The 24,076-nt window shown below is 43.4% G+C and overlaps 1 protein-coding gene across 1 annotated transcript; it reads right to left on the bottom strand.

The window, feature by feature from the left end:
• Window positions 1-20,966: 20,966 nt before the first annotated feature.
• On the bottom strand, window positions 20,967-23,662 carry LOC310999829 (GTPase IMAP family member 9-like; the record flags this gene model as incomplete). The annotated part of the gene is made up of 2 exons (XM_083990395.1): window positions 20,967-21,907; window positions 23,650-23,662. 2 exons carry the CDS (start codon window positions 23,660-23,662, stop codon window positions 20,967-20,969), a joined length of 954 nt encoding a protein of 317 aa, XP_083846521.1.
• Window positions 23,663-24,076: the final 414 nt, after the last annotated feature.

The raw sequence follows: 24,076 nt of genomic DNA, 5'->3' as shown, positions 1-24,076 counted from the left end.
TGCACGTCTGTCCATCCTGGGTGAGGGATCCCTCCTCTGTTGCTCACCCTGAGGTTTCTCCTGGTTTTCCCTGTTAAAAGGGTTTTCTATTGAGTTTTTCCCCAGTGGATGTGAGGGTCTAAGGACAGAGGATGTTGTTATGATGCCATGTAAAGCCCTTTGAGACCAACTGTTTGTAAAAACGGACTATACAAATAAAATTGCCTTGCCCTTGCCTTATCACCACTGCCCAGAGGATCATCAGCTGCCCTCTCCCCTCACTGCAGGAACTGTACAGTTCCCGCTGCCTAAAAAGAGCCAGGAACATACTGGGGGACTCTTCACATCCTGGTCACCCTTTGTTGGAGCTGCTGCCAACAGGGCTCTTAAAGCAAAAACAAACAGATTAAAGAACAGTTTTTACCCAAGAGCCGTTGCTGCCCTAAATGCTTAGTAAACTGTGCAATAGGTATGGTGTGTGTATGTGTGAAGGATACATTTTTCTAAATTTTTATAGAGTTTTTAATTATTGTTTTTAATTTATTGTCTATTGTTGCTGTATTTTTGCACCTGGGATTGCGATCAATTCCGTTGTGCTTGCGCAGCAATGACCATAGGCGTTATTTACGCTGGGGACGCTGGGAACATGTCCCCACCACTTTTTGTCAAGAACAATTTTGTCTTCACCACAAAATTAACTTAACATTATCCTAATGAAGAATGACGAAAAAACATTGATAAACTATGACAAAATAGGCAGCCGAAACAGTGGCTGCTGAAATAAGCATGAGCAGTGTATCCACAGCAACAGTCAGGAGAGTCATCCAGGACTTAGAAAAGGAAATTGGGGATTTAGAGAACAGTGTTCTTACTGGCAGCAGCACAGACAGCAACAGACTTCAGCTTAAGAAGCATAGGGTCTTTCCTGCAGGAGAGGGTTAAAGGGGCCCTGGTCAGGTCTCGCTTTATAAATATTAGAGACATGGACGCTCCCACTTCTTTTTTCTTTAATCTGGAGAGGTCTCTGTCTCAGACCAAGCAGGTGGTCTGTCTCCGCCTCCCTGATGGCTCTTTATCCACGGACTCGTTGAAGATGAGGCAGCATGCTGTGGATTTTTACAGTGCCCTCTACAGGAGGGAGGACTGCTCGAGAGAGTGTGTGGATGAGCTGCTGCAGGACCTCCCTCAGCTGACGTCTGGGGACAGAGCCGTGCTGGATGCTGAGGTCTCTCTGGAGGAGCTCACCGCTGCTGTGAACCCTAACCCTAACAGTTCTGGAGGTGTCTTGGAACTGACCTGTGTGAGGTCCTGCGAGAGTCCTCTCAGACCGGCATCTTACCAACAACATGCAGGCTTGCAGTCCTCTCACTGCTGCCTAAGAAAGGCGACCTGGCTTTGCTGGAGAACTGGAGACCGGATGCTTTGTTATGCACTGACTATAAACTTCTATCCAAAGTGCTTGCAAATAGACTCAAGAACGTAATGGCAATAATCATCCACAGAGACCAGTCATACTGTGTACTGGACAGAACTATTAATCTTTTTCTCATGAGAGATTTACTGGACACCTGTAAATCATACTGTATAATATTGATGCTGGTATTGTGAAAACTGAGTAGGCTCAAAGAATGCAATGTTTCATTCATCCACCAGGGGGCGTTAACCAGATGGGGACAGGAAATCGGAAATCGGACAATGTCTATGTAAAATATGGCACTTCCTGTCTCCACAAGGGGGCAACATGTTCAAGATTACTTTGAGCATGTGGAGACGTTAAGGGCGGGGCTGTTATCATGTATATGAAATTTGAAGCAGTTTGGATGAAGCATGTTGGAGACAGAGCTGCTTAAATATGCATGGCGATGGATCCAATATGGCGGCGTGTAGCGGCCACGCCCTTTGAACTATGGACATGCAGAGCACAACATCTGATCACCATGGTCTCTAGATGATCAGTATAAAAGTCGATTGGATGAAATCCCTAGAACTAGTTCGTTCGAGAAGAAGAGGAGGAAGAGTACCAGGAGGAAGGGGAAGAAGAGTAGGAAGAGGAGGAGGAGGAAGTGGAAGAAGAGGAGGAAGAGGAGGAGGAGGAAGTGGAAGAAGAGGAGGAGGAGGAGGAGGAGGAAGGAGAAGAAGAGGAGGAGGAGGAAGGGGAAGAAGAGGAGGAAGAGTACAAGGAGGAAGGGGAAGAAGAGGAGGAGGAAGAAGGGGAAGAAGAGTACCTCCTCTCCTCCTTTCTCCCCCTTTCCTCTCCTCTCCTCTCCCCTCCCCTCCTCTCCTCCCCTCCCCTCCTCTCCTCTCCTCTCCTCTCCTCTCCTCTCCTCTCCTCTCCTCTCCTCTCCTCTCCTCTCTTCTCAGTATATTTTTTTCTGCTGCACTTTGTAGTTTGGCCTTGGTGTCTCCACTCTCTCTGTGTTTCCGCAGATCCACCGGAGCTCCATCTCTCTGCACCAGCCGCCGCCTGCATCGCCCCCCTCCCACCCCTTCCCCTGCTGTTAGACCGGCCTCCCCTCCCTTCCCATGGACCAGTCTGCCACCCAGTCCTCCCATCGAGCTGGCCAGCCCCCCCCCCACCAGAGACTGCCTTCATCAACTCTTGTTAACATTTCCATATTTCCCACATTCTGTGACATAAACTGTAAACTGTTTTCTTGTCTGTAACAACATCTCTGTCCCGTCTGTCCGTCCTGGGTGAGGGATCCCTCCTCTGTTGCTCACCCTGAGGTTTCTCCGATTTTTCCCTGGTAAAAGGGTTTTCCATGGAGTTTTTCCTCAGTGGATGTGAGGGTCTAAGGACAGAGGATGTTGTTACGATGCCATGTAAAGCCCTTTGAGACAAACTGTTTGTAAAAACGGGCTATACAAATAAAATTGCCTTGCCTTGCCAGGAGGAAGGGGAAGAAGAGGAGGAAAAGTAACAGGAGGAAAGGGAAGAAGAGGAGGAAGAGTAACAGGAGGAAAGGGAAGAAGAGAGGGAAGAGGAGGAGGAGGAAAGGGAAGATGAGGGAGAGGACTAGGAGGAAGGGGACAAGGAAGGGGAGGAAGAGGACCAAGAACAATCATCACCTTGTCCTCTCCAGAGACGTTCCTGTTCTTCTCTGATGACTCTCTCAGCGGCTTGGAACATCTCATTGGTGAAGCAGCTTCCTCCATTTCTCTGAACCATTGTGTTGATCTTCTTCAGCAGCTCAGTGACTTGGACGCGATTCTTCATGTCTCTGTTGTTGAACACGTGGTATCCTCCATCATACTGGCTGATGAAGCCACTGAGAGATTGATTCCCACTGATCAGTGTTTCTATGGTAACACCATCCGCCTCTAGGTCGTCTCCATGGGTGAACAGGACCATGCTGAACTTTCTTGCTGCTTTTCCAAACATCTGCTGAAGGATCTTCACTGTGTCTTGTTCTTCTTTAGTGAATCTGTCTGGTTGGATCACGATGAGGAACACATGAGGACCAGGAGCAGCAAAACAGACGGCTTTAGCGATCTCTCTCTTCACCTCATACATTTCTCTATTGGTGTCAAACAGACCTGGAGTATCAACAACAGCCACTTTTTGACCATCAACATCTCCTGTTTCCTTCTTACACTCTGACGTCACTGAGGATGGAGACACCTTAGATACAAAGGCTCTTCTTCCTAAGATGGTGTTTCCACAGGCGCTCTTTCCAGCTCCAGGCTTCCCGAGAAGTGCAATCCGGAGTTCTGCGGGAGAATATTAAAATGTATTATTGACCACTGTTGTTAACAGACAGAGTGTAATCTAAAATTACAGTATATGTCACCAGAGGGAAACAACAACTGTCTTTAGTGACTAGCTCCAGTGTCATTTATCACTGTGATGCATAACAGGTGAAAGATGAACACAAATAAAACAAATTATCCGTTAAACACAACTCAAAATTGATCACACTTGTTTCTCATGATGTGACAACCAATATAAACAGAGTGTAAACAGGTTGGTCCTGCAAACTAATGGAGACACAATCAGAGACACAGAACTTATTATGATAGTAAGTGTTGGGCAAGTTACATCCAAAATATAATACATTACATATTATTGTTACTGTCATTTGAAAGTTATTAGTTACATTACAATATTACTGTCTCAGAATTGTAATGAGTTACACTACTTTTGCATTACGTTTGAGTTACTTTCACCAAAATAACCGCAGAAATATGACTATAAAGCAGGGACGCCGCGGCATAATCATTGGCACGCTGGCACCGCCACCGCTTAAATTTCTCACCACTATACCATCTCCCGAGTCAGAGTTTTATTTTATTTTAATTTTTTCCCCGGACTTTCTGCGCATTTATTTTGAAAGAACAGCTGGAGAGAGACAGGGGGGGGCGAGAGAGTGAGAGGGGGGATTGACACGCAGCAAAGAGTCCGCCGGGTGGAATCAAACTCAGCGTCGCTGAAGCAGGGCTTGATTCAATCAAGCGTTTCAGTGACGGTGAGCGGCCTGACGCTGCGTCATTAATGCCGCTGCTGCTTTAGAGTCAAGGCAGACGCACTGTTACCGTTACCATACCGACGAGCTACGCGTCCCTTTTTAATCTCCTCTCCTTCGGCCTCACGTTCTCACACCAGCTGTTCTGTTATCAATAAACCAGAGTTTTTCCGATACCCCAGACAAATATGGGATGACTCAGGAGAATCTTTAACAAACACCGTATCCCTGTGTATTTCAAACCCAGCAACACACTCAGACAGAGACTGGTACATCCCAAGGACAGAACACCACACACCCACAAAAGCAATCTGGTGTATGCAGTCCAGTGCAACGAGGAATGCAAAGACCTCTACATTGGAGAAACAAAACAACCACTGCATAAACGCATGGCCCAACACAGGAGAGCAAACTCCTCAGGCCTGGACTCTGCTGTTCATTTACATCTCAAGGAGAAAGCCCACTCCTTTGAGGACAGCAATGTCCAAATCCTAGACAGAGAGGACAGATGGTTTGAAAGTTTGTTGCAGCCCCCAGGCTGTGGAATAGACTGCCACCCGACATTCGCACCATTACTGACCTCAGCCTTTTTAAATCGAAGGTAAAGACGCACTTTTTTAGATTAGCATTTAACTTTGACTAGGGAAGTCCTGCTCTTAAGTCTACTTATTTTTGCCTATTTTTATTCTACTGTATGCACTTTTAGAGGGCTTTTAACACCCTGCAGCACTTGTAGCACTTTCTTGTGTCTTCTTGCAGCACTGTGGCACTTTCCTGGGTTTTTATGTATTGTTTTTATGTATAATTTTTATGTATTATTTTATTGCCTTGATGTAAAGCACTTTGGGTACTGTCTGGCTACTGTAAAGTGCTATACAAATACATTTTGATTGATTGATTGATTGATTGATTGATTGATTGATTGATTGATTGATTGATTGATTGATTGATTGATTGATTGAAAGAGGAGTAAAAGAAGCCATTTGTGTAAAAGTAACATGTGGACTTAAACAGAGGAGGAGGTCTCAGACACCACCTATCTCCAATTTACAATGCTGCCCTTTCATCCCTTCCCAGGAGATTCAACAATCTAGCCTCAAAGAACAACCACTGTTCACAAGTGGCAAGTGACTCCAACGACTGTCGTTATAACAACATAGGGCACTAACGAGTAGGGATGGGTACCGAAATTCTGTACTTTTTTGGTACCGACCGAATTCCCACCAAAGTACCGAGTATCGATTCACATAAAGGCAATCGGTACCACATTTCGGTACCTGAACGCACCTTCGTCATGTGTCAGCGAGAGAGAGTGCAGTCTGCATGAGCACCGCACACTCGCGCCCGCCCCCCTTCTCTCTCTATCCGTCTCTCTCTCTCTCTGAAATGAGAGGTGGAGAAGCGGTAGCGCCAGCCCGTCGTTTAAAATCACTATGTGAAAAACAGCCGTCCGTCATTTAACGTGAAGAACGGACTGTTGTGACAATCCGTACCGAAGCGGTCCGGTAACGAGTCCCGAGTCCCGCTTCTCATCACAGCGGCGCCATTCAAGTCCTCGTCACGTAATGAGAGCACATCTATGAGCTAAACGAGGATGAAGTCTCCCACTCTCCTCTCGTCAAAACGTGAAGTCCACATGTTGCAGAGTTTGCACTGCAGTTTCAGTTGTTTTTTTTATTTGACAAAGTTTCACACAGGGGTAGGATTAGGGGTAGGATTAGATAAGTTTATACTTCTTCCTACTCCTTTTCGCTCATGTAAACTGCGTTGCTTATGAGATGTTGTGTATACATTTTTTCTGTTCACTTATTATATTATTATTTTATCTTTTTTTTTTTTTTTTTTTTACACTGTCGTTTACATGATCGAAATAAAGATATCAATCAATCAATCAATCAATCAGAGCTTTCTGATGGCTTTTCTGATGGCTGTAGGAATCTCTCCATGTTGCAATGCTGTTGGATTAATATGGCTGAGGTGTATTGTTCTTTTGTTGTTTGTTTTTGTCATTGTGGCCGTTAAGGCATTTATGGCGCAGCTACAGTGTCCAAGACAAATTTCCCTGAACGGGACAATAAAGTTTATCGTATCGTATCGTATCGTATCGTTTCTCATTTTCCCACAGTAAAAACGGACATTTTTTCGTCTCGTCTCTCCTCCTCTCCTCTATCCTCCTTCTGTTGTCATCATTTACTCAGTTAATCATGTCCTGGTTTTCTCTGTCGGAATTTTGTGATTGAATTTAGAGTTTTGTGACAAAAGACGGACTGATAATAAAGGTTGGTTTTAAAAATCAAAAAATCTCCCCTCCTCTCTCCTCTCCTATATCCTCCTCTCCTTTCCTCTCCTCTCCTCTCTCCTCCGCTTCTCTCCTCTCCTCTCCTTCTCTCACAAGATGATAGTCTCATAAACTTTTTTTTTTTTTCATTGTATGACTATTCCATTATATAAAAATCATTGCCCATCCCTAAAAAATAAAATACTCTTAAAGGCTGAGGAGTTGTGATGTTGTTAACCTCTTCATGCAGAGGCCATTTTTGGCAATTTCCGCCTGTTTTTGTATCACTGCAATAGGCTCTATGCCGAGGGTCACATGACCAAACCGGAAAACGGGTAACTCCACTTCCGCTTAGATTCTGACAAGCACAACGCGCGGTAAAAACAAATCAAACAGACAACACCCAGCTACTTCTACGTGTTCTTTTGCTACAGGTAGTTATAACGTTATAGTCTCTTTTATGTTGTATGTAATTTATAATGTTTTTTATCGCTTTTATGTTTTATGTTTGAAAAATGTCAGCCAAGGCAAAGTGCTAGCAACCACAGCTTTTGCTGTGTTCCTGAATGCCCTATGTCAGGGAGATTCAACAGCTCTGTCAGTTTCCATTCGTTCCCCAAGGATGTGGACCAAAGAAAGAAGTGGATTCACAATATTAAAATAAAAAACTTAATAATAAAAAAGAGCACCACCGTCTGCAGCCGGCACTTCCTTCAGACCGACGTCATACAAGGAGGTTACAAGTTGTATATTAAATGTTTTTTTTTATGTCAAACTGGTAATTGCAAAGTATACAGAAATATAGAGAAGGCATTTTTTAGAGCTTTTAACCTTTTTACCATGTTACACAAGATGTTTTTTACAATATAGGCTACATTACATATGAAGAAAAAAAGCAGTGGAAGTCTTAAATGTTTATTTCCATGTTGGAATAGCAGTGAACTGATGACAGGCTCATAAAAACAGATTAACTCAACAAGTAATCAATCCTGAGAATTTGCAGGGAACAAGTAGTCTATAACCTGGCAGTAAGTTACAGACAGCGAGAGTTAGCATTAGCACAACTATTAACATTTTATAAGCCCTCGTCCATTTTCGTGGTAGGAGCTTTAGATATGATTCGATGGACGTAGGACATGCTCAGATTGGGTAATTCCTGCAGGCATCGTGAATAAAAACGTTGTTGTGCCATGCTGGGAAGAGCAACAACAAAATCGTGGAAAAATGAAGTGGGTTTGATTCGTTTTTACCGCGCGTTGTGCTTGTCAGAATCTAAGCAGAAGTGGAGTTACCTGGTTTCCGGTTTGGTCATGTGACCCCCGGCATAGAGCCTATTAAAGCTTTTTAACTACAGAAGTACTAATCCCACAACTATGGTTTATGGCTTAAATGAAAGACAACCTTTGTCCCTTTACATCTATATCTATAAAATATTGAATTGAGTCATTCCATAAAAAATGTAGCTTCTGAAAATACATTTTCTTTTGGAAAAAAAAAAACAAGTTTGAAATTTTGGGTGAAAAGGTGATATTTCAAAATCCTAATTATAAAACAGGTTGAATTTTACATATGTGGTTCACACACTCCCTGTCCACATATGTACCAAATTTTAGGTTGATATGTAAAACTACTGAGGCACTATAGAGTTTTTCCAAAGAGTGTCCCTTGGCGATGTCCAGTGTGCAAAACCTGTCCAAAATTGTCCAATTTGGCTAAAATGCATAGGGGAGAGTGGGGTAATTTGTGCCATGGGGCAAGTAGTTCCACCCCTGTTATCTAGAAAACCATAGAAGAAGTTGGTCATGTGACCACATATTTTTGAAGTGACATCCATTTCACTCATCCTATCAAGAAGGGAGACACATGGCTTGAGAGGAAAGCACATTTATGTTCAAAAAACAAGTTTTTTCCCTCCAAAGTAAAATTTCTATGATTAAGGTTTTTTTGATTGCCGTGTTTGAACAATTATAGATAACTTTGAAAACAGTTCACACATGTTTTAGTGCTTTATTAAGCTACACCATGAGTCTATGCAGTTAGCATTATGCCAGCTCAAAACAGCTGGGGAATCCTTTTTTCTCAAAATGCTGGGCTTGGGGTAATTTGTGCCAAAGGGCCTGGGTTTAGTTGTGCCAGTGGCAGTGCTGTCTGTGTATAGGAGAAACATGGCAGTGGGCAGGGATTTGCTTGAAACTTAACATGTGTGATGAGGGACCGCCCCTGAACACACCTGCCCAGTCTGGTTGTGCTCGTAGCGCCACCTGGTGGATGAACAAAACATGGCGTTTCTTTGCGCCACAGCCCCCAGCGTGGCTCAGGCCTCCGCAACTGCATGGGGACAAGCGAGGGCCCGATCATCGCCGCTTCTGGCTTTAATTTTGTATTGAATGTCTTGCTTTTACATAGCATTATCATTTGTGAGATTAAAATGATCTGTTTTACTTCAATTATCAATGGCACAATTTATCCCAGTGTATTCTCTCTAATGGCACAACTTACCACGCACCGGGGGCAAGTTGTGCCACAAAACCACTTTTTATTCCAAAGCTATATTTCTGAAACAGTTTATTTAAGATTCAAAGTGATTGTTCCCAGGGATGCACAACATCCTAAACTATATGTACATATTTTAGTTGGGGGCATTATTATAATCCCCTTGCTTTAAAGGCAATTTAAGTAAAAATTGGCACTACTTACCCCGCTCTCCCCTACTGCAAGATTTTAGTGAGATTTTTTTTTCCAACAGATAACCTATTGGGACCAATCACAAACTTGATGGCTTTTAGGAACACTAGTTACATAAGTAAAATGCCATTTGAATATTTGGTGTCCAAAACCCATCCAAACATGAATTTGACCTATTTTCGCCTGTATTATATTGTTATTTTCCTTTAAAACTCCAGAAGTAAACATCCCACAACCACCAGTGATGGCTTAAATTAACAAGGATATTTGAAATAGAATAAAACATTATTACATTAAAACTGGGGCAGTAAAAACATACTTTTTGTGGAGACTTGTATTGCTTACTTGTTGACACTAGGGGGAGAGGGAACCACAGGAACCAGCTGGGTGCAGGCTTAAGCTTTGCCCAATCAGGGATCATTATATATCAGGTCACACCTTACAGTCTCTGCTATTGGACCAAAAAGTTTTCACCCCCGTGACTATGATTGACAGGAGACGAGAGATGCGCAAAGCGGGTGCGCAGTCTGACGGACAATGTCTCATAGCATTAGCACTGCGGGTAAACGTAACCTACGATGGATTATCTGGTCACGATGGATAAAATCGGCCATGCCCGTTTTGTCGAGCACATCTTCAGCTTTAAAAAGAGGGTAAGCTTGTAATTTTATTCAGTGTTTTAGTGGGTCTTTTATTGATGTTTGTCCGTATTTTTCGGCACTCGAAAATGACTTCCGGGTTTGTTTTTGTTGAGTGAGCAGGCTTGTTTAAACCTTTAATGGGGTAAAAACTGCATTTTTGTTCTTTGCTTTTGTTTATATGACAGTATACGATTTTTTGGTGGTGAAAGAAGAGGTGAACAGATGGTACATATATGTTTAAATCACCTTCGTTGTTGACGTGACGTCGCTTGTGGGCTGCCGTAGTCTGATATTGTTTGAGACATTTTCATGTGAAAAAACCGTAGCACCTAAAAACTTCATTTTTTTTCTCTACATGTTGCCGAAAGTGTCCTTAAAAGGTCTGTGGTGGAGTTTTCATTACAGCATGCCTACTTTTCGTTGTATTAAGGACGCCCTTCATGTGTTATTAATTTGGGACGCCGGCGTCCCAACCACTAGGGGGCCTGCGTGAACAGGTTAAGAGGTAAATATTAAAATTTTAGACATTTGGATTTTTTTTTTTTTTTTTTAATTACCACACACACAAAAAGTACCGAAAACAGGTACCGATTGGTACCGATATCGGTTCCCAGGTACCGAGTATCGATGCCGTATCGATTCAAATGTGAAAGGTACCCATTAGGGGTGTCACGATTTAGATTTTTTATCGCAATCGATCGAAATTACGTCACGATCTTGAGCATCGAAGTCAAAGAGAGGATCGACGATCCCCCCCAAGCTACAACTGCCCGTTGTCCCCATTGCGCACCAAGCGTCTTGTCAGTCACTGGTCCGAGTTCTCCTTTACTTTTTATTTCGAGACAACACTCACTCATTCTCTCTCTCTCTCCCTCGCTCTCTCTCTCTCTTTTACCGGCGGTGTCAGCTGCTGTGCACGTCTGCAGCAACCCAAACAAATGCACATGTTGACCGGCTCTATTCCAGCCACATGATTGGTTCGGCGCAGCGGAACTCTCAATATCATTGGCTATTTGCCAAAACATGGATGAATGAAAACTATCGACCACGTCTCATATTTCTATCGAAGAAAAGTTATTTCACAATTTATAGTGTTTTATCACCCAGCCCTGGGTGGGCTACTGTCCCCCTCCTACCTGGGGAACAGGAGGGAGACACAGCTCTAACTACACAGCACCGACAAGCACTGAGAGCCGCATGTTGCAGAGACGTTATAAGATAAAAAAATAAAAAAAGCCCTGCAAATAATAAGCCGACGAAAAGGTGCAACTTGCCACTTTTTGTCGATGTATTATTTGCGGGGGCTTTCAGGGGATCTGGTGACGGTGGAGGATTCGGGACTGATTGACTGTGGCCACCGCCAGTCTGATCAGGACCTGATCATCAGGTCCATGGCAGCGCAGCAGCTGCAGCTCTGCCTCGCTGTCTGTCACATGACTCTCGTGTATCAGCGCAATCTCGTTTACATTACATTAAGCCGACATCAGGAGAATAATGAGACACGACGGTAAATTAATGAAAATAAAATTATGATAATGTACAGATATAAATATATATATTTGTTTCAAAACCTTGGGGGCAATTTTGGCCCCTGGATCATGATTTTTGGGGGCATGTTACCTTTATATTGTAAAGAAATTATTTATGTAAATGTGACCATTAGTGCCTATAATGTGATACATTATGGAAATTGCATCACTTATATGTAGCCCATCTTTTGAAATAAGATTTACTGTACACCATTTGATGAATAAAACCAATGATCGTAGACTACAGTAGTCTGAAAATAGCATAGGCCTCTGTGCTGTAAGAAAAAGAAAATAAATCGAGAATCGAATCGAATCGTGACCCTAAAATCGAAAATCAAATCGAATCGAGGATTTGGAGAATCGTGACACCCCTAGTACTAGGGGTTGCACAGACTAGTCGACTAATCGACTAGTCGACTTTACTGCTCCACAATGACATTTTGAGCTTGACGTCGACTAGTCGCTGATCATGTAACAGTAGGCTACAAGAGTAGCGGCTTGAAACAACAGCTGAGTGCGCTGAATGAAAAAAATACGAGCGCCGTCAAGCTGGATAGAACGAGCGCGTACCAGACAGGAAGTCGGGCACAGAAAAGGCGAGGGAATCCGGTCAATTTTCAAAATAAAATAAACGATGATTAAGTTTGCTTGTCCGTCTATAAATATTTGTCAGTTGCGTCTGCACACAAGACACACATCCATACATACAGCGCTAGAGACAGACCTGTGTTTGGAAAACCGAGCAGATACAGACGGGTTGATGTTTGACCGGCGTGGAGAGAGAGAGCAGGAGAAGCTGCTGCCTGTGAGGCTGCGCTTCCGCGGGCTGTGTGTCCGGCTGCCGGCAATTAAAAAAAAAAAAAAAAACTCCGCTCATATCGACAGCTTTACGTCGCGCACAACAACAACAACCAACAACAGCAACAACCAACCAGAAAACACTGTGAGTGAGCAGGACTGTGATGGTGACGAGGCCTGTGTGTCGTTTCCCTCCCTAATTGTTTAACGGACAGTAGCTACAGTATTATCTTTTGCACTTGTATAGGAGTGCATGTTACAGAAAAACAAACTGATTTACAGCTTGTTGTTTATAAAGCTGCTGTTCTGTGGACTCATTTCTGTGCATGCGCGTCTGTCAGTGAATACAGATTGTTGCAAAGCATTTCCCTCCTCCTGTGATTTATGATGGGAAAAATATGAATGACGTCATCAGCGACTAGTCGACATCGACTCGACTTTCATAACATTAGAGTCGACTTTAAAAAATCTGAAGTCATGCAACCCCTACCTAGTACCCATCCTTACTAACGAAGTTGAAACCAACTTTCCACCAAAGACAGTCACTTAACGACTGTCGTTGGCACTTGGAGCACAAAAGGGAACCAGTGACATCATCGGTCTTGTGAACGCCCACACAAGAGGTTAAATAGTGAGTCTCCACACCAGATAGTTGGACCAGTCCCAGTCTGGTCAGATGCTACATGAACTGATGAAGCCTCTTGGATGAGAGGTGAAACGTCTTCCTAGACAAATAACTAAGTCCAGTTGCATTCGATTTAAATTTCCTTGAGATATGAAACATGGGAGAATATCTGAGAGAAAGTAATGCGACACCAGCTGTCAATCATTGGACCGGAGGTGCACACTACGGCACAGCACTACGGCGCAGAGCTCCGGCCACACTCGGATTTAAAAGACCGGGTGAGAGGGGATCAAAGATGAGGTGAAAGTCTCTCAGTCCCGGGCCTGGAGCTGAGCAGCCAGGTACTGGAGAGGGAGGAGCACACCAAGGGCGCCGCGCGGCCTGCGTAACGGTGCTTCAAACACACTGCTACAGCAGCTGGAGTGACCCAGACGCCAGGAAAAGCAGAGATTAAAGAACTTTTGCTACGGCATTAACTAACTCATTCGTGTTAGCGGCTCCAAATCAACCTGCTTGTTAGATATGAATTAGGTTTTCCTTTTGTTTTATGTGTTCTTTTTGTAAATGTGAGAAACTTTCTATCATGTGCTCAGTAATGTTGCGCTGATTACCACCTTTTTTAAAATATATTTTTGGGGGCTTTTTTACCTTAAAGCAGAAGTGAGTGATCCGGTCGTTTTCGCTAATGCTGCGTTCCAGGCCGGCTTTTGAAATCGGAAATTACAGCTTCAAGTCACAACTTACGACTTTGTAGCGTTCCAGGCAACCCACTCGTGTTTTTCCGACCTGTTTTACCGGTGAAAGTCACTATAACGGCCACTCGTAACTTCCGACCGGTGAACTCGTACCAGATCGAACTGGTACAACTTCACGGTCGGAAAAATACGAGTTTCCTTGAACGCACCATAACAGTCCTCGTCGCTACGTCACCACATTCACGGCGTTCCTTGGCTGCACACACAGCCCTGCATGCCGTTCTCTCTCCTCATTGGATAAAAACTGTAGGATACGATAAATGTTTTCTCTTCGGCTCAGAGCAGAGCAGAGGGACTGACAGACCCGTGTTTCAGTCCAAACACTCTATGTAAGTGATTGCTGTCGGAAGATATAACTATTTAAGACTTATATTAACACAAATATATCACTCACTTCTGCTTTAATGGAGAGGATAGTGGAGACAGGAAATGGGAGGCAGAGGGGCGGGGGGGGGGGGGGGGTAGGGCCACTCAGCACGGGAGTCGAACCAGGGTCGCCTGCAGGAGGACTATAGCCTAAACACATCGGACTGGTGTTCTACCAACTGAGCTAAACTGAGCCCCTACCACCTCCCTTTCAAACGTATTAAATTCAGACACAGTCCCCGCGACTGATAAGTTTTTATGAAAATGTGTTGTAACGTGTGTTACTTAGATTGTAACGGGTAAAATATTACCAAAATTTTATTTGTAATCTGTTACATTACTGCATTACAGCAAATAGTAATACATTAAAGCAGAAGTAAGTGATATATTTGTGTTAATATAAGTCTTAAATAGTTATATCTTCCGACAGCAATCACTTCTATAGAGTGTTTGGTCTGAAACACGGGTCTGTCAGTCACTCTGCTCTGCTCTGAGCCGAGGAGAAAACATTTATCGTATCCTACAGTTTTTATCCAATGAGGAGAGAGAACGGCATGCAGGGCTGTGTGTGCAGCCAAGGGACGCCGTGAATGTGGTGACGTAGGGAGGAGGACTGTTATGGTGCGTTCAAGGAAACTCGTAACTCGTGTTTTTCCGACCTGTGAAGTCATACCAGTTCGATCTGGTACGAGTTCACGGGTCAGAAGTTACGAGTGGCCGTTATAGTGACTTTCACAGGTAAAACAGGTCGGAGAAACACGAGTGGGTTGCCTGAAACGCTACAAAGTCGTAAGTTGTGACTTGAAGCTGTAATTTACGGTTTCAAAAGCCTGCCTGGAACGCAGCATTAGCCAAAACGACCGGATCGCTTACTTCTGCTTTAAGGTAAATGTGTTTTAAGACCATGTTGCATGGTGATTCTACACTTTAAATAAAGATTGGTTGATTGATCAATAAAGTTCACTCATTGTCATTGTCATTGGTTCCCATTGGTTTAATGAGGTAATGGCTGCTGTTAGTGTGTTATTTTCTTTTCAATGATGTTCCTCTCTACCTGTTTATCGCTGGATTTATGAAATCAACCAATCAACCAATTTGCATTACATCCATAATCATTGTAATGGCTGATTAAAAAAAAAAATTATTATATATTTTTTTACACTTATCCTAAATTAGAAGTGTAACTAAAACAAATAAGATTTTTACACCTATTTTGAATGTTATTATTCAAAATATTATTTTATTTACTTGCCTTACAAATACAAATAAAAATACAAATACAACTATAGAATGCATTTCCTAAAGGAAATACGGGTGAATGCTGAAAGCTGGGAGCTGAATAAATTGTTGAAACAATACTGAATAAAGTGAAGAAACTGCTGGAGCAATCTTTAAGAGATGAAAAAATATATGAAGAGTATGAAATGGTTTGAAATTACTTGAATTGTTGAAGATCAGTATGAAGAAATTGAAAGGCTGAAGTCTACTCAGATTTATTTAAAACTGACAGTTTGAAAACATTTTTGAACCATTACTAATATAGATGATACAATACCTGAAGAGTAAAAGTAGAACAATATAGAAGTAGTTACAATCAGTTAAAGGGAAGAATAAGTAAAAAAAAAAAAGCTACATCATATCTGAAGGGTAAAAGTAAAACATCTAAAAGTAGAAATGTTAATAAAAAAGTACTGCTGGGCAGTAACAGTAACTGCATCCTGTTATGTTCAAATCCACATCCTGTTATGTTCTATTACTAATGTTGACTAAAGCAATGATATTAAAATTGGGAGTTTACCCATTGTGTTTTGTTTGAAATTTACCGGATGCTCAGTGTGTTTGACTTCCTGTTTGGAGTGATCTAGTCTACATAGACTGATGAATGCTGGCTGCGTGACACTCTTGATCTGCATGTTTTGTATTGAAGTAATCCAAAAGTAATCGGGTACATTAAATTTTGTGATACTTACTGAGTAAATTTCTGATTACATTTTTTTTTCTTACATTTTTCTGGATTACACTTTTAAATTAGCCCTCCCAACCCTGACCACGCCCCTTGTTTCCATAGTTACACTCCTCGTCAACTAGGAGCTTCATCATCTGAGCTCTAGGAGAATTTAGACCCAGTCATTTTCAAACTTTTATTCATATTTATTCTTACCATCTTCAGACGTTGAAACAACTGAAACATTTAAACAACCACATTTTACATCAGGTCGATGCTGATTAGATGGAGGTCGTCTGGTTTTCAGGTTATAGACAGAGACCCTCAACATATCTGTGTAGGTCTATGACATCATGAATATTATTGTAGGGTTAGTGATCGATCACATTTGTAGCAGATTAATTCAAAATGGTGGGTAGGTACGATTTGATCTCTAAACCAGACTAGCTAGTCTAGTCTACACTAACTGATGATCCCACTTGGATAAACTAGAAAACTTCTTCAAGCCAAAAAACTAACTCCAGTTATCTTGATTCAACTGCCTAGAGATGCCTTTGACCTGGACAAATGAGAATTTACACAGACATGATCAGATCCTAACAGATGTATTTATTTTCCTCTCATCTCACTCTGATCTGTCTCTAGATCCAAATGAAGATTTCCTAATCTCATTCAGAATCAAAACCAGACCCAGAATTCCAATCAGTTTTATGTTTCTGATGCTCCATCTGTAACTTTGGTAAATTATACTTTTAGCTCTGATCATCAGATCATCTGGCTGAGGTCTTATCTTTTCATAAACGAGACGTCCTCCCTCAGAGACTGAATCTATCTTGTCCAGCAGCTGTTGGACCTGATCTCTGTCCTCCATCCTTCTGTTGTTGAACACCTGGTACTGACCACTACACTCCCTCAGAAGCTTCTGCAGGTTCTTGTCTTCTCTGATGAACTGGTCCAGGTCGATGCCGCTCTCTTCCAGTCTGTCTCCGTAGGTGAACAGCACCATGGTGTGTTTAGAGACATCAGGACTCAGCATGTTCTCCAGAACCTCCAGACCTTTCTGCTCCTGTTCAGTGAATCTTCCCAGCTGGATGGTGAGGAGGAAGACGTGAGGACCTGGAGAGCTCAGCTTCAGAGCTTCCTCCAGCTGAGCCTTCACCTGGTCCTGAGTCAGTTCAGAGCTGAAGAGACCGGGGGTGTCCACCACAGAGACTGTATGACGACCAACCATAACTTCTCTCTTCTCACATCTCAGTGTCACAGGTGAAGCACTGAGCCGACTGTTGAACTCCTTGCTCTTCAGGATGGTGTTTCCTGCTGAGCTCTTCCCCACTCTCTCCTGACCCACCAGCACCACCCTCAGGTCAGAGCTACACCCTGGAAACAACACAGGTCATTAGGCTGGAGACAGTGAGGAAACACCTGGGGTCCGTTTCACAAAGCAGGTTCAACAAACTCTGAGTCTAATCCTGAACTCTGAGTTGATCTACAGTGGGAGCCACATAGAAATTCCCCTGCCATGCTGCTGCCATGCTGTTCCCATGCTGTTCCCATGAGAGTTCCAGCAGAGCTCCAGCAAAGTCCCAGCAGCTGGAGTGACCCCCTCCTTTTCCTGGGTGTGACTAGTTTTTACTGGAACTCCACCCATTCAATGAAATACATGACATGACCAGGAGATGGCGCTTCTCTCACAGAACAGTACATATCGCCAGAGGCGGCATTTAAAGTGCCGCCGCTGGTGGTGAGTGGAAATTCACATAATTCATAGAACCACGAGTACATGTTTGATTTAAGAAGTGAAATTAGACCTAGCTACTGGAGATGCGCTGGCCACTGTTTTATCTGGAAATAAATTGTTGTAGCTAATAATACCTACTGTCAATTTTTTTTATCACAATTTATTTACTGTGACTCTGCATTTAAATAGGAAAAAACTAAGGGAGTGATGAAAGCCTTTTTAAGATGTTTGCAGTTGCAGATATTCAGTGCATGCCTTCGACCAGGGAATTAGCATCATCATTGCTCAATCTTTTGTTTGCCCTAATGGGCCACCTATTGGTCACCCATTGTCACACAAATCGCACAGAGCCTGCAATGGAGCTGGCTGTTCAACTTTGAAGGAGGACCGGGGGAGGGGAGGTTATGTTGGAAGGCTAGCTGGACCAGACTCTCTCCTGAGCAACAACACACCCCAAACCCCAGAACATTCACACCTGCTCCAGAGCATTACCATCTCCAAGCATCCCCCACCACTTTGACTATGAATTGATTAGAAAATGAGCAGGTGCTTTAAACATTTTTATTTTCATGATTATCTTACATTATTATCTATCTTACAAAAAATGTTGTAATTTTGCAACAGTGCTTCATGGCAGAGATTAGGAAAGGCACATGTGGCAAGGTGAAGAGGGTCCAGGGCGGGCTTCGAACCCCAGACTCTCGGGTAACAGTCATGTGCGCTAACCATTCGGCCAAAGGGACATCCCCTTGGCCAAGAAGCCAGGGTGCATGATCAATAGGAGGCATAGCGACAGGACCCTCAACTGTCACACACACACACACACACACACACACACACACACACACACACACACACACACACACACACACACACACACACACACACACACACACACACACACACACACACACACACACACACACACACACACACAAGTCAAACAGGATTGCAGATGGTCTGAACATATGGAGTCAGTGCTGGAATTTCATTTAACTCTGTACTTCCTCTGGATTAAATTTATTAATTAAATGTATTGATTTTTCACTATAATTTACTAGTTATAGCACTAGCCTATACTGTCAATCCCCCTATAAACCCCATTCCGATTTGATATCACAACTTCACAAAGTTGAAGACACCTGCTGCACCTAGTCTAATCTTTGTATGACTGAATTATTCTGCATAAGACCCTGACTAATACTCATAGTGGATGAGCTTGTATTATTATTATTGTTCTTGGTGGACTGCCGAACAGAATTGCCCTCTGGGATTAATAAAGTTGATCAAATCAAATCAAATAGTAATGCTGCATTAGCATCAAAACAAAGTAGGCTAAATAAAAAATGATCATACACTTAGTCTAAGAAAAAAAGTGGAAAAGTCAGGGGCCCACTTTAGTATTCTTTCAGGGGCCCCAGAATTCCTAGCAACGGCCCTGATTATCTGACTAACGTGCTTATACCACTCAGTGGACCGGCGGTGCGCGCTGTATAGCCTCTCTCTCTCTCTCTCTCTCTCTCTTCACAAGACACAGGTCGACGTGTGTGGGGTGAGATGGAAATAAGAGCAAAGCGCACCTTCGCTCTCATGTTGAGTTCCATATTAAGACAGGTACGTCAGTGCCAGTAGATCGCGCGTCAGGCATTTGGCTCTCCTAATGGGAATGGCTGGTTTGACGTGACTTTATCATTAAAAGTGAAAAAAGAGAGAGAGAGCTGTCAACCACTCTAGACGCGTCAGGTCAGCATAGCGCAGGGGGAGGGATATTAGTATTCTGTGGTGAAAAATACACTCATTCATGAAATTTTATTGAAAATTTTACAGAGGTGCACAGCGCATGTTGACGGTGTCCGGCGACTCTGACCCCTACACCGCAGCAGCCAGCAACAGACTTTTACAAAATAAAAGCATGTGAGCAACATGCACGGACCTACCACGGACCCATCACGGTCCCACAGTGGTCCCACCAGGGACCAGGGGGAACTTCTAGGTGGCTACATCTGTACTCTGAGATAGGAAACTCAGAGTTCTGGTTTCAGAACAGGTGACAACAGTTAGTTCATTCAACTCTGAGTAACTTGACCCTGAGTTACGGGGAGATGAAGAGCCCTCATCAATGGAACAAAGATAACATGATTCACCATGGCAACCAGCAAAAAAAAGCCTCCCCCACCCACTTCTCACGGTGGAGTGACGTATGAATGCTGACGCAAGGTTCTGCAGCAGCGCCGCAGTGGCAAATGGACGTGAGCTCGGATTTTTTTTTTTTTTACCGCGGGACAAAACGTGAGAATTAATATTAGAACGTCTCTGGTACAAGTTTGTCTTCATTATAACGTGACAGGGATGTGCGTGTAGTCATCAATCACCTGGAAATAATCCATAAGTGGATCGACCTGCTACGAAAAAAAATAAGAGAGAGAAGTGTCCGTGTAGTGTCATGTGAGGGTTGTTCAGATACAGTGACGTCGGTGCAGAACAACGGGAACGATCAGACTAATCCTCATGGAGAATAAAACATCCAGTTGAGGAGTTTACACGTCCTGTCAGCCGCTGCTTTCAGTCTGCAGCTTCAGATAAAAAGGAGAAACTCAGGGTTAGTTGGAGAAAACCTGCTCCCGACCAGGTTAGGTTCACGGAGTGTGTTGCTATAGTAACTGAGCTTCAGTTACCTCTCTTTGTGAAACGGGCTGGAGTTACTCCTCTTTACCTGGTTTGAGTTACCTCCCTTTCTGAAACGGAAAACCTAGAGTTTGCCTCATTTCAGGGTTAACAGACTCAGAGTTTTCACTAAACCTGCTTTGTGAAACGGACCCCAGAGCTCCAGGACTCAGAGCTGTCAACACATCAGAGAGACACTACAACATGTTCCTGTCTCATGTTTCCATGTGTTGAAGAATCAAGTTCTGGAGACACAGCTGCATTTAAACATTTATGTTTATTAACATGTTGAACACAGATACATCACATATTTGATCCATCAGACTGCTGCAGTCAGTCTGTTACAGCTCTGAATCAGTTAGAGAGGATATTAATGACATAATGAATGATCAATGCTGATTAATGAAAATGTTCATGATCAATGAAAACCAGAAAAAGTGATAAACAAGATTAAGCTGTCCAGTTGTGGACATAATATAATGGTTTTAAGACATTAAATATCACTGTATGGAACAGCCCTTTTTGTTTTTTAATGCCGCCGCTGCAATTCCCACTCCAGCTCCCACTGCAACTCCCACTGCAGCTCCCACTGCAACTCCCACTGGACCGCCTACAGCTCCTAGTAAAGCTCCAGCCTCAGCTCCAGCAACAACACCTCCGATAACAACACCTGCCACTCCAACTCCAGCAGCAGCCCCAGCAGCACTGAATCCTAAAACATCCTGAATGAATGAATTGTCTCCCTCTGCCTTTTTTCTTGCTTCTTGAGGATCCATATCTGGATTTTCTTTCAGTAGACGTTCCTTTTCTTCTCTGATGGCTTTCTCAGCTTCTTGGAACATCTCATTGGTGTAGCAGCTTACTCCATTAATCTGAACCAGCTTTTTGATCTTCTTCAGCAGCTTAGTGACTTGGACACGATTCTTCATGTCTCTGTTGTTGAACACGTAGTATCCTCCATCACACTGCCTGATGAAGTCACGGAGAGGTTTACTCTGACTGATCAGTGTTTCTATGGTAACATTATCCTCCTCTATGTCGTCTCCATGGGTGAACAGGACCATGCTGTACTTTCTTGCTTCTTCTCCAAACATCTCCTGAAGGATCTTCACTGTTTCTTGTTCTTCTTTAGTGAATCTGTTTGGTTGGATCACGACGAGGAACACATGAGGACCAGGAGCAGCAAAACAGACGGCTTTAGCGACCTCTGTTATCACATCCTTCATTTCTCTATTGGTTTCAAACAGACCTGGAGTATCAACAACAGCCACTGTTTCACCATCAACATCTCCTGTTTCCTTCTGACACTCTGCCGTCACTGAGGATAAAGACACCTCAGATTTAAAGACTCGACTTCCTAAGATGGTGTTTCCCACTGCGCTCTTCCCAACTCCGGTTTTCCCAACAAGTGCAATCCTGAGATCTGATGGATTTTCTGCCTCTGTTGGAGAATTTAAAACTCATTATTGACCATTGTTGTTAACAGAGTGCCATCTAAAATTACAGCAGCAGTAAGGGTTTAAGGGTACAACACTGCTTTTTTGTTTTTTGTTGTTCTGAGCGGTGGAACGGAATCATACAAAGCGGAGTGCAAGCTGCCCAGCCGAGCCCCCTCTCCTCTCTCTCTCTCTCTCTCTCTCTCTCTCTCTCTCTCTCTCTCTCTCTCTCTCTCTCTCTCTCTCTCTCAGATTTTCACCAATCAAACAAACTTTATTGCACTTGTAATAAAATGTTGTAGTTGTAAAACTATTTTGTGCACAAAAGTTTTGTGCATGTGTACTAAAGTTTTGTTGGATCCAGCAACCCCCCCCCTGCACGTGCCCGCTAAGACCTTCTTAAGACCTTTGTCTATGACAGGGCTTTTAGTTAGGGCTGGTTCATGTAGCTCTGAACCATTTTAGAGCTACGCTGCTATAGGCTTAGACTGCTGGGGGACACATCTGGTTACACAGAGCCCTCTCCTTTCTCCTCCTCTCCTCTCCTCTCCTCTCCTCTCCTCTCCTCTCCTCTCCTCTCCTCTCCTCTCTCCTCCTCCCCTTTCCTTTCCTCCCCTTCTCTCCCCTCCTCTCCCATATCCTCCTCTCCTTCTCTCCCCTCCTCTCCTTCTCTCCTCCTCTTCTCTTTTCCTCTCTGATATCCTCCTCTCCTCTCCTTTCATCCCCTCTCCTTCTCTCCCCTCCTCTCTCCTCTCCTTCTCTCTCCTCTCCCATTCTCTCTCATACTACTTCCAGTACCTGTTTAGAGCCTTGAAGCACATTCACACATTCCTAGCCCCTCCCCTCAAACCCTCCCATCCACGCCAAAACCCTGCCAGTGAAAAGATTTGGAACTGAAGGCCAGTGACAATAAAACAAACTGACAGTGTAAAAAAAGAGTCTGAAGAATAACATTAAAGAACAAATCATAATAAATATTGTATGTTTTTAATGTCTGCGTTTTATCTTTCAATGGAATTTTTTTCAGTGAGAATACAACTTTTTCTATGACGAAAAGATAATGACAGTGTTCTGGCTCCATATAGTAACTCATGGTCTCTGTCTGGACTCAAACCCTCGATCTCCTACCTGAGGTTAACAGGCTGTTTGGGATGTTGCACTCTGACCACTCAGCCATGTGCTGCACATTTTACATTCTTATATATATACTTCTGTCAGGACCACTATGTCAAAATAATATTTATTTAGTTGCACAGTTTAATTTGGCGGTATGGTACTGTTCTGGGACCCCCTGCTCTTCCACGCGCTTGCGTGGAAAGCCTGAGGCAGGAAGAGCACCTTCCTGCCCTTCACGAGCCATCATGAACGGCATAAGCAGGGAGCGCAGCAGCAAAGAAAACCCAGACAGAGCAGAGCAACCAACAAGATACAATGACAGGAGGAGCTGGGGCGGAGGTGGGTTGCAAAAAAGCCGGCAGAGGAAGCAGCAGCAGCAAGGGAGGTGACGTCGGGCTAGAGCAGTTTAAATAGCGCGCCCTGAATGCAGTTCCCCAATAGGGGAGTCAGCTGAGCCATCAGCTGATCTGCACAGGTGAAGACAGTTACGCTGTGCTGATTAAGAGCTTGACGTCATGGCCTGCCAGAACTAACGCTACGCTATATAGAAAACTATATTTTCAAAATGTAGTCACTGTAAATGAAACAAATGGTGATCCTACAATTAACTTTGAGTAGTAAATGACCTTACCGTTCTGAGCCATGTTTGTCTTGTCCTGGTGTTGTGCTGAGACTTCTGAAGTGCAGTGACCTGGAGGATCAACAACAGCCACTTTTTGATGATCAACAGCTCCTGTTTTCTTCTTACACTCTGCCGTCGCTGTGGACAGAGACAATATCGATTCAAAGGCTTGTCTTCCTAAAAGTAAGGGCATTTTAGCAGACATTTGACCAATCTGGGAACTAAATCCTTACCAAGAAATTTCTTCACAATTGTCTTTAGGAACATGCGTAGTATGATGTCTTAAAATGTTGAAATTCAACTCCCGTGGGAACCCCCCTAAAAAACTACTCGAAGTTGGGGTACCCGTAACTGGGTTTTTGAACATTCCGTAATGTTAAATTTGGCCTGAAGTAACTTCTGAGGGGTCAAACTAGGGGTTTTTCATGATTCTGAG

This window comes from Trachurus trachurus (assembly GCF_905171665.1).
Source record: "Trachurus trachurus genome assembly, chromosome: 16".
NCBI classification, from domain to species: Eukaryota; Metazoa; Chordata; class Actinopteri; order Carangiformes; family Carangidae; genus Trachurus; species Trachurus trachurus.
This window is presented reverse-complemented; position numbering and strand designations above follow the sequence as displayed.